We start from the raw sequence: 12,038 nt of genomic DNA, 5'->3' as shown, positions 1-12,038 counted from the left end.
TGCAGGTACATTATGTGATTGATTTTTTTTAATCATTTTTAAAAGGAATCGGTTAACTATTATGTCTCTATACCCTGTAAACAGTCATTTCAACAAAAAAAAATGTTTTCCTTTACAACTCCTTTAAGCACCATTCAGGAGCAGATATTTGCCCTGGCTGTCTTCTTTCCTGTCACAGGCAATAGGTGCCTCCTGGGCCTTCCGACATCAAGCGTCTGTCTCACAGGCGTGTAAAGCGGCGACCTGGTCGTCCGTTCACACTTTCATTAAGTTTTAAAAGGTTGATGTGCATGCATCTGCGGATGCTTGCTTCGGTCGCAAAGTTTTGCAGGCGGCCATTTTAAAGGGGTTTATAAAAATAAGTAAATATTGCGCTTATCTAAACAAAAAATTTAAGCTGCTACACAACAATGTGACAAAAATTGCGAAAGTGATAAGTATATAAGTGTAGCGCTGGTGGTTAAGGAGAAGCTTCAGTATCTCACTAAGTAAATCTAGTCACTGAGTGTGATTCTCTAGAATAAATGAGTCTTGCAGCATTTTTGAAGCTGTGTTGAAAACTATCCTTTAAATGAGAGTAGCTGTTATTTGGAGTTGTCCCATCGTGCTTCAGTAACCCATTCAGGGGTTCCTTTCATTCCCAATCGTCTCAACACTCGTTGGAAACAGGGTGGATACCATGCGAGCTCTGGTTTGTTCCTCTGATCCAGGACATCATCCATTCAGGGTCTTCAGCCGAGGATTGTTGAGTTCTAACGGCCAAGTCGCCAGACATGCCGAGTCGATTGGATTTCCCATGCCTACATGATCTGTTGTCGCTGACAGGTAGATCCACTGGTGCTGGTAAGCGTATTCCATCTATTTCATTCACGGTTTACCAACACGCCATATTGATGGACATAAATTGTCTTTCCTTCTGTTCTTTTTATATATAAACTCATTAGCACATTTATTTTTATTCACTTTTAGCTTTTTTGTTTATTTTTCACTGTTTCACACTCAGTGACTATATTTATTTAGTGATCATTTAAAGGGATTGTAAAGGTACATGTTTTTTCACCTTAATGCATTCTATGCATTAAGGTGAAAAAACATCCGAGCATTAGCGGCCCCCGTTTACTTACCCGACCCTTTTGAAAGTCCCGCGCCGTGAACGCGTTGGCTTCTCGGGTCATTCATTGGTTGATTAAAAGCAGCGCAGCCATTGGCTTGCGCTGCTGTCAATCATATCCAATGATGCAGCACGCCGCGGGGCCGAGTGATACAGTGAGCAGCTATAGCCACCGGCTGTATCACGGTAGCGCGCCCGCAAGAACTTGCCACCATGCGAGAGAGCTTGCATGTAGGTGGAAAGTTCTTGTGGGGGGGAGCCGAGACAGCAGCCGAGGGACCCCAGAAGACCAGGTTCGGGCCACTCTGTGCAAAACGAGCTGCACAGTGGAGGCAAGTATAACATGTTCGCTATTTAAAAAAAAAATCTTTTAGTGTTCCTTTTAAGGTTGCAACTCCTCCATTAAGGAGCTCTGTTTGTTTTGGGGGGGAAGTTGGTTTTCTTGCTGTGCCCACCCCTCGTTTTTTTTACACTGCTTGGGGACGTACCTACTGACGAGAATAAAGGAGCTGTTGTCCGTCCATGAACGAAAGAGAAAAATTTGTATTTTGTACTCTCCAAAAAATCATTTTCCTCTGAAGATCATAGACGGACTCGGCACCCACCCCTCCTTTTTATGTTGGTACTGCTTTTCGACAAACTGAGCTGCTAGATGCAGAGTGAGGGGTTGTAGCCAGAGGGACCCTCCTAGCTTTGCTGTTACATGTTTTTAACTGTTTAACATGTCTGCCTAGTCCTCTCCTGATAGACGGAATATAAACCCTACTGTCAAGAATAAATGAGCTGTGGGGGCGTGGCTTGCGCGTGCACGCGAATGGACGCTTGAGCAGTGAGCTCCGCCGACCGGACCGGACAAAGAGCGAATTTCGGGTACCAACGCTACTCTGTACCGTCACCACGGATACGTCCCCACCTCCCCCGGGATCCGCCGACACGATGACCCGAAAACGGGCACAGGAACGGGGCCCAAAAAAGCTGGAATCCTTCTCCTTCCAGCCCCGCCGAAAGAGCCAAGATGGCGCCGACGGGAACACAGCGCGGCAGATGCTGGACTACACGGCTCTCCCCACAGCCCATCCACGGGATCTGAAGCTGCCGCAGCAGCTCTCCTACCCTCCGGATAACACACCTGCCACACCGGGAACGCAGAGCCCTGCCAAATCCAAGATGAGGATGGACCCTCACACGCAGGCCTCAATCGCAGTGAGTACAGGCCTACACAATGACTCTGCCATATCCTCCCTACAGTCCTCCATTGCCCAATTCCCCACCACAGGGCAGCCGGTGTTAGACACCACAATGAAGGACATGCTCATGACATTACAATCCTCCCTCATGACTAACCTATCCTCATTGATCAACACATTCTCTTTGGAAATGAAGCATATGGACAATAGAATGCAGTTTATAGAGAATAAAATGGTGGATTGCACTGACAAACGAGCTAGTAGATGGCTATGCAGAGCAAAGGGATGACAATTTATGGATTAAGGCGAAGCTCGCGGACCTTGAGGACCGCTCCAGACGCAATAACATTAAAATACGTGGGGTCCCCGAAAGCGTCCAGCCAAAGGAGCTGCATGCCTATGCCAGCACCATGTTCTCCAGCATGCTGCCTGATCTCTCCCCCATTGAACTCACTATAGACCGCATACACCGGCTCCCCAAGCCCCGCCACTTGGAAGCAGACATACCTAGAGATGTACTATTAAGAATACATTTTTTTCAAGCTAAAGAACAAATATTAATGAAAGCAAGGGAAGTTTCCCCGCTCCCGGCGCCATACTCAGATATCCAGCTGTACGCAGATCTCTCTCAGTACACACTCCAGATGAGAAGACAGCTTAAAACCATCACGAAGGCCCTGCATAACCATAAGATCATCTATAAATGGCGACACCCAGCGACCATCTTGGTCACTCACAATGGCATCCCACATGCCATATCCACCCTAGAAGGCGGTATGAAGCTACTACACTCCTGGGGAATTCTACCGGATCCCCCCCACAACCAGCCTGAACACAACGGGGCACCTAACCCATTCACTTTTGGAGCTGACAAGGGGAAGTTCAAAATGAATATCCCGAGACCACTACGCTGAGCAACGCATATGTCCGGTCTGGCCATGCGACCCACCACCTGCTCACAAAACTCTCCCCCGCACTTAATCAGCCGCTCGAGTAGAGCAGTTTGTTGCTGATTCCTACGTTGTTCCCTGTACAGGGAAATTGTTGACCTACTGTTACCTACGGTTCGTTTTTTACCTGCATCTTTTTGTTTTCTTTCCTCTGTTTGGATATTTTTTTTCTCTCTCCTCACCAGGGATCACCTAAAGGCGCTGCCTTTACATACACTATACCAAGTGAACCTCTCCTCTAATTCTAAGGCACGACCACCTTTCAACATCCTACTGAGATCACTCACCTCTACCTTTGTCTCCTACGTCTTAGCAGCTCAATCCTGCCCTGCCTCTCGATACAACAGGAAAGCACACCACCTCGTTTTCCCTATCTACCTACCTGGGCCTTGAGCGGTTTTCACCTACAACTGTAAGTACTTTTAAGCTCTCTTACCAACACCTCACACCAGACCATGGGGTTCAAAATACTTTCCCTCAATGCCAAGGGCCTAAACCACCCCGCAAAACGGACATCTTTGTGGTCATCAGCACTTGCCCACAATTGTGACGTTCTGTGCGTCCAGGAGACCCACTTTGCGCTACAAGCAGCTCCCAAGTGCTCCCACAAACAGTTCCCACATATTTTTCAGGCCTCCTTCTCCAAGAAACAACGTGGAGTGATGATCGCCATCAGAGACTCGGTTGCCTTCCAACTACACCAAAGTATCACTGACCAGGAGGGTAGATACGTGTTTCTCAACTGTGACATCAACAAAGTACCGTACACATTGGTTTCCCTCTACGTCCCAAATCAGGGCCAAATCACATTCCTCAGGAAAGTGATGAAGGCAATTCGCAAGTTCCAAACTGGACACCTACTTATCTGTGGGGATTTCAATAAGGTCCCTAATAATGCCATGGACTCTACTGCCGGGCCTCCCCGGCGCGCTTCCTCCTTGGACTCATTCATTTCCTCTCAGGGCATGTATGATGTGTGGAGGTGCTGTCATGCGAGCGAGAGGGACTTTACGTTCTTGTCGCCCCGTCACAACACCTACTCACGTATTGACTTGTTTTTAACTGATGGCTGGTTATTGCAAAGGGTTCTGGGCTCTGAAATCCACACCACCACCTGGTCAGATCATGCCCCCATCAGTCTCACCATCACTGACAATTCCTCCCTTCCCACTACATATATATGGAGAGCCAACAACTACCTCCTCAATACTCCCTACTACTCAGACACCATCAAAAAGAATCTTGAGGAATACTTCTTAATCAATCATACTCCCACATCTGACCCGCTGGTGGTGTGGAATGCCCACAAGGCGGTGATTCGGGGGGTCTTCCTCCAATTGGGGGCTAGAGCTAAACGACACAGAACTCGAAAGATGGACGAACTCACACAATCCCTGACCTCAGCGGAGGCCCTAAACAAAACCAACCCCTCCCCGTCCCTACAGTCGCAAATCTTTACTTTAAGACATGACCTCAGAGCACTACTCCTTGAAAAACATGAAAAAATCATATAAACTTCTTAAAGCTACTTGCTACTCCACGGGTAATAAAGCTGGGAAAGCAATGTCCCTCAGAGTCAAAGGTCACAGAACAAAAACGAAAATCCCATATCTGATCCACCCCCACTCCGGAGAAAAGCTCCTTAAACCCCAATTGATAGCAGACGCATTCAGTGAGTACTATGCAGACCTCTATAATCTCAAAAAAGACCCCTCCACAACCCAACCATCTCCTACCTCGATCCAAACCTTTCTGGATAGTGTTAATCTCCCATCGGTCACCCCCACACAACTCTCCACGTTGAATAGCCCCTTCACGATTGAAGAAATCCTTAAAGTAATGAACGGCCTCCCTTCCTCTAAATCCCCAGGCCCAGATGGCTTCACTGGGGAATACTACCGGAAATTCCAACACCTCCTTGCCCCCACCTTGCAGCGCACCTTCAACTCAGCCGCTGGGTCAGCATCCTTCCCGGCTGAAATGCTTGCGGCTTACGGTAGTGACCTTACCCAAACCAGGCAAAGACCCATCTCCCCGAAAAATTTCCGCCCCATTTCCCTACTAAACGTCGACCTAAAAATCTATGCCAAACTCATAGCCCACAGACTGGAACTCATTCTCCCCTCGTTAATTTCCCCAGATCAGTCAGGTTTCACCAAGGGGCGCCAAGCCTCAGACGCCACGCGACGGATGATAAACATCATACACCAGATCGAAGTCTCCAGAACGCCTTCTCTGCTTCTCTCCCTAGATGCAGAGAAGGCGTTTGATAGGGTCCACTGGGGGTATGTGGCAGCAGTATTGACCAAATTTGGTTTAGTTGGTGGCATTCATGATGCCATCATGGCATTATACTCCAACCCCTCAGCCAGGGTACTCTCGGCGGGTGCCCTTTCCACGCCCTTCCAAATCACCAACGGCACCAGGCAGGGATGCCCCCTATCACCCCTAATATTCAACCTGGCCATGGAGCCCCTAGCAGAAATTATAAGAACTAACAAAAACATCTCTGGTATGAATATAGCAGGAGCAGAACACAAAATAAGCCTATTTGCGGACGATGTGATCCTTGTGGTTACTGACCCCGAGCGCTCTCTGCCTGAGATCCAAAGGATGCTTGCCTGGTTCAGCGAAATATCTTTCTATAAAGCCAATGAGGCCAAATCCTACATGCTTAACCTAGGCTTAGACGAGGCCACCAAGAATCGTATCGCACTCAATTTCCCATATGTCTGGGCGGACAGTAGCATTACATATCTGGGGATCCAGCTCACCTCTACTACGAAAGCTTTATTTGCCTCTAACTATCTCCCAACTCGCTCTAAACTTCAGGCGGATCTCACCAGGCTGACATCCTTAGAGTTCTCATGGTCTGGCCGATTAGCGGCGTTTAAAATGCTCCATCTCCCCAAATACTATATCTATTCGAACCCTCCCCATCCCTGTTCCCCTCAAATATTTCTCCTCACTACAAGCAATACTATCGAAATACGTCTGGAAGGGTAAAAAAGCCAGATGCAGCCACACTCGACTGACGAAACACCGTTCGGCAGGGGGAATGGGCTATGTCAACTTCAGAGACTACTACATGGCCTCAATTTTAACGCAAGCTAAGGAATGGCTTTCCCCTGGCCCTCCCTCCACACTATGGGGTAGAATAGAACAATCCTTAGCCCCTCATCATACCCTCCCAGCCTGGCTGTTTGCTACCACAATGGGAGCAAAGACACCTTCCCACCTTTCTCCGACCATTCTCGCGACCCTCAAGGTCTGGACCCGATTTGCGCGTCTGCCCGCGACCCCTGACGTACGCTCGACATTGCCTGTCCCACTAGAGACATTGCAAATCCTGATGACCTCCACTTCATTCTCCCGTTGGAAAGCCAAAGGGCTGAACCACATATCCGACCTAATAATAGGAAGCACCATCACACCCTTTAAGGCCCTCCAGGAACGATTCAACATCCCAGACTCTGACTTATTCCTTTACCTCCGCACCCGACACTGCCTTCTCTCATTAAAGACGTGGGAATGCTCACTACCCCAAACCGCCTGGGTATACTATAGATCCCCAACAACACACCGAAAAGGGATAACAACCTTTTATAACCTACTTGGCTCCAAGACCACATTTACTAGCTGCACCGCATTAACCAACTGGGAGAGAGATCTGGGGCGAGAATTCACCCTGACTCAATGGGAAAGGGCTGGCCATTCCACCTATAAGGCTACATCTTGCTCCACTCTGTGGGAATTAGCATTTAAGATAACTTACCGTTGGTACCTAACCCCAGATAAGATCTCCAAATTTGACACCTCACTTACCGACGCCTGCTGGAGGAACTGTGGCCAGAAAGGTGACCTGTTTCATACGCTTTGGGGATGCCCAAAACTTACTCAGTACTGGACTTCAGTGTTTCAACTCCTTCACGACGTCACAAAGGTGACTATAGACGAACAACCGTCCTTGGCACTACTATCTCTCACTATTGACCGCTTCCCTAACCCTGCGAGAACGATTATTGTTCACGTTCTCCTAGCCGCACGTCTTAGTATCACTAGAAAATGGAAGGACCCTGACCCTCCTACCCTCCGGGACGTAGTACACACCACACATACCACTTTATCTATGAATCCACCCTGACACTACGCCATAGCAACAAGACACAACTCCTCAGGAAATGGCAACTATGGACTGAATGGATAGACTCACCAGAACTGACAGATACACTCTCCTCTTCTCTCTGACTTTCTTTAGAGGCTCACGGAATAGCACTAGGTGATACCCTCGCCCTATAGGGGCTTAGCTAGGGATCGGAGACGGCAGAGGGAGGGGAGATGGAGTTCCCTACCTGGGCACAGCATAGTACCCGCAAGGGGTGCTCAGGGGGAGGGAGCCCTCTCCCATACCCTGAGAAACATCAGTAATAGGCTATTACCCTCCGATCCGTCTCTACTAGTCTGTTTAGATATGTTTTAATACATGTTAATATGTTTTACTATGATGTTGATCAGATTGCCAACTTCAGGGCTAAGGCCCTCCATATGTCATGCTATATTATATTGACCTCTGATCTTTAGTATATCTCTGTAAAGTAAAAGAAATATGAAGATATGTACTTGCGATAATACCTATGTATGCCTTATCACTTCTTAATAAAAACCTATTGAGTAAAAAAAAAAAAAAAAAAGAATAAATGAGCTGTGTCCATCCATGAACTTCAGAGAAAAGGATTTTACAGTGAGTACAAAAATCCTATAATTTTTTATTTATTTTGTGCCCCCCATATTTGAGTCAGTGCCCCAACACCCCCCCTCCAATTTACATAAGTGTAATCTTTTACAATATAGCCCCCATCCATACATCGCGTGCCCCGCCTCCCTCTTTGCAACATAGCCCCTCATTTTTTTCGTCTCCCCCACCCCCTTTTTCATTGTATATGACACCACCCCCCCCCTTTTCCATCAGTCCCCCTTTAGATTACACCTGTTACGTCATAGTACTCACTTTCGTCTACATCAATGTGCTCATCCCTTATTTTAAATTGTTTCATTCATAGTACTATAGAGTTTATCTAATTTTTTTTTTTCTGCTTTTATCTAGTCTATTATGACCTATAATGGAGGGGCCGTAATGGCTATGAGAGGAAAAAACTGTGTGGCCATAGCTGCTGATAAACGCTTTGAATTCAAGCTCAGATGGTGACAACAGACTTCCAGAAGATCTTTTCCATGGGGGATCGGTTGTATATTGGATTGGCTGGCTTGGCAACTGATGTGCAGACAGTGTAAGGGTTTTGCTGGTAACTGAAAACAAAGATTTTAGATATCGTACTAGAGCATAATAGAATATTCTTTAGTCTAACATTTTAATACATTGCATATTTCAAATTGGTATTGCCCACCATCATCACGCAAATAAGATCCCTCAAGGGCTGGGTCCCTGACCAATGATGTGTGTGTGTGTGTGTGTGTGTGTGTGTGTGTGTGTGTGGTGCTTGAATAGATCTTTCCCCCCCTTACGTTTCAGGACAGCTACTTGAGAGATGATTGGCTCCACCCTCTACATGAAACACAACAGGGTTCCCTATTTTGGAGGTACTTGCTTACCCGGTGAAAGTGGTGGCAACTTCCTTCAGGTTTTTCCCCAGCTCTGCCTGTGTGGAAACTAGGGTTGTCCCAATACCACTTTTTTAAGACCGAGTACAAGTACCGATACTTTTTCTCTTATCGTCCATGGGCGGACACATCCTTCTCAAGTCTTGACATGTCGGTTATGTTCTGTTCACAGGAGAGGACTAGGCAGAACATGCTAGATAATTAAATACATGTTATTTTAACAGCGTTGAACAGCCCCGGCAGTCCCTCCGGACATACCCTGCAGCTTGCAGCCTCGTTTTTTTTTTCTGCCTAGCAAAGGAGGACGTATGGCTCCCTTTGGGCCCAGCTCCCTGAGGAAAATTTTCATTTTATTTTATTTTTATTTTTCTCTATTTAAGAATCTTCTATCAACTGCCGACTGAGTGTCAGGCTGGATATATAGATCCTTGTAGTCTTCTCAGTCCGGCCAGCGAGCGTGAGCACACCATTGCTAAGGGCTGGGTCTGCCACGACATACCCCATGACTCCTGGGGTGGCTGGTGGGCTTTTTGCTCCAGGGTCCCGCATATGACTGGGCTTTTGTGTGGTCTCACTCACAGTGGACCAGGCCGACAGCTACTCCAATGCGGTTGTATTGCCTGTCAGGAATGCGCCAGGAGGTCCTCGCATGGATGGGTAAGCAGGTCCTTCCTGCCTCGGCGGGTCGGTATGGCTGGGCATTCCTGTGGTTTGGGGGTCCTCTCTTTCCCTGCTCTGTCATACTTTCCCTCTACTGCTGCTACCGGGGTGACCTGTGGGGGGCTCCTTTTTCCACCAGGGGACTGTGGGGTGTCTAGGCCAATATTTTTTTGTGAGGGTGTGCTTGCCTCAGGGAGGCCCCATTAGGCCTTCTCATCCACATTGCAGCGTTTCGCCGCCATTTTTTTGTAGTCTGCTGTTTGCATTGGAAATTCACATTGGTGGCCATTTTGTTGTGGTCGCGCTATGGCGCAGCTTGCTATTGCGGTCGGCCATTTTACTGTGGCCGTGCCCTGTTATCTTTGAGGCGCCCGGCAGCCATTTTGTGAGTGGTTTTGGCCTCTAGTGCTGGCTGCTGCGCGCCGTGTAGAACATATCATTTTGTTTTTTTTAACCTCATTTTTGACCTCGGTTTCTTACCTCATGGTTTTTTCCTCACGGCACACACTGTGTACAGAGGGTGGGCAGCAGCGCTGAACAGTCTCTCTTGCTGGGTTAGTGAGTCCCCTGGTCAGCGTAGCAAGGAGGGTGGACTTTTTTTTTTCAGGTCTTGATTGGGTCAATGAGAGCTGTCTGTATTATGGAGTCAATATCTGGTTCATCTTCCCAAACATGCCAGAGATGGCAGATGGTGCTCCTGCACCTGCGGTTCCATGGACACTTTGTTGGCAGTCCTGGAAACCTTTGTTGCCAGGGTGGAAGCGGCGTGCTGGCATAAGGGGGGTAAAGCGCCCCTCCCCCGCCACCTCCTGGGGAATGCTCTGGCTGCGGCACAGCACCCCGGGTTCTGTGTTGTCTGAGGATGTGGACCAGGACCTTCCTTGTGAGGAAGACTCCTCACTTGGGTCAGTACAGGACAGGGCACGTGTTGGTGTGCTTTATCAGTGCTGCAAGGGACTCCCTTAAGCTGGATAGTGCAGCTGAGGCATCCACTGAGGGTTCAGTCTTTTTTGGGTGCCACAAGTTGGGCCGCTCTGTGAAGGTTTTTCCTTTTTGACAAGTTCATTGATAAGGAATGGGAAAGCCGCAGAAGTCCTTTTAGTTCCTCAGTGCCTGGCAGTCCGTTACCCCTTTGAGGGCAGGCATTTGAAAAAAAATGGGCTTCTCCTCCGGTAGTTGAGCCCACCCCCCGGTTTGCTCGGTTTAAATATGGTGACCACTCTACCTATAGAGGGGACCCATGCCTTCAAGGACCATACTGATAGGAGGTCCGAGTCGCTGACCCGCTCCATGTTTACCCTGCTGGGGTCTGCATTGCGGCCTATTGTGGCTGCAACCTTGGTGTCTCAGACACTCACTGAATGGGCGAACGTTTTGCACCAGACTGTGGAGGGCATCAGCTCCCTCCCGAATTTATTAGACTGGCTGACCAGTTTGTCCAGTTCCTTGAATATGTCTGTGATGCTACGCTGGATGCAGTCCCCTTGATATCCAGAGCTTCTGTTTTGGCGGTGATTTCGCGCCGCCTGATTTGGCTGAAATGCTGGTCTGCGGACCAAGCATCCAAAAAGGTCCTGGCCCTTCAAGGGTGGGAGGCTTTTTTGGTACCTAGCAGGATGACATTAAGGATTTCACTGGGGTAAGAGCATTCTCCTCCCTCAGTCCACCAAGGGGAAGGAGCTGCGCCGTAAGCCGGGTCATTCGTTTCCCATTTTAGAAGCAGTATTTTGGTCAGTCAGGGCCCGCGGTAAACCTCCCAGGCCGACAAAGGCTCAGCTGGGGGACCGAAATGTCCCTGGGTGCAGAAGCCGAACAAACCGGAGTCCAAGCCCGCCACTGCATGAAGTCTTGCCCCCGCCCGACTCATGGTGGTGGGGACGGCTTTTACAGGTTCACAGCTCGGTGGACCTCCCTGCTCCCCGACCAGTGGGTCTGCGAGGTGGTCTCTTCGGGGTACAAGATAGTTTCTTTCCTATCCACTGAACAGATTCTTTCCCTCAAGTCTCCCTCTCCTTCCTGCTCATCGGTCTGCCCTACTAGGGGTAGTGCAGGACTTTCTAAGTTGCGGGTTTCAGGGTTTTTATTTGAATCTGTTTGTGTCTCGAAGGACGGGGTCCGTTTAATTTTGGACCTCAAAGCCTAAATGTCTTTGTGAGAGTAAAGAAGTTCTGCATGGAATCCATTCGCTCGGTGGTGGCTGCGCTCCATCCGGGGGACTTTCTGGCGTCCTTGGACATCAAGAACGCATACATGTCCCAATTTGCTCAAGTCACCAGAGGTTTCTGCGCTTTGAGATAGGGGAGGACCACTATCAACTTGTGGCCCTTCCTTTTGGACTAGCGGTCAGCACCAAGAGTTTTCACTAAGGTGCTTGCACCAATTCTAGCTTTGCTGAGACAGCAAGGCATTGCCGTCATGGTCTACTTAGACGATCTTCTTCTGAGATTAGCTTCTGGCTCAGAATTAGAGGTGGATGTGTCTATTGCCAGCCAGACCCTCCAAGAATTTGGG

The 12,038-nt window shown here is 48.5% G+C and overlaps 1 protein-coding gene across 1 annotated transcript in view; it reads left to right on the top strand.

The window, feature by feature from the left end:
* The window catches only part of PSMB3 (proteasome 20S subunit beta 3), a 169,707-nt gene that overhangs the window by 50,171 nt on the left and 107,498 nt on the right, over window positions 1-12,038 (top strand). Inside the window, 2 exon segments of the mRNA XM_040329694.1 lie at window positions 8,353-8,431; window positions 8,434-8,536. Coding sequence (XP_040185628.1) covers window positions 8,353-8,431; window positions 8,434-8,536 — 182 coding nt within the window.

The sequence above is a fragment of the Rana temporaria genome, chromosome 12 (assembly GCF_905171775.1).
Source record: "Rana temporaria chromosome 12, aRanTem1.1, whole genome shotgun sequence".
Classification (NCBI taxonomy): domain Eukaryota; kingdom Metazoa; phylum Chordata; class Amphibia; order Anura; family Ranidae; genus Rana; species Rana temporaria.
This window is presented reverse-complemented; position numbering and strand designations above follow the sequence as displayed.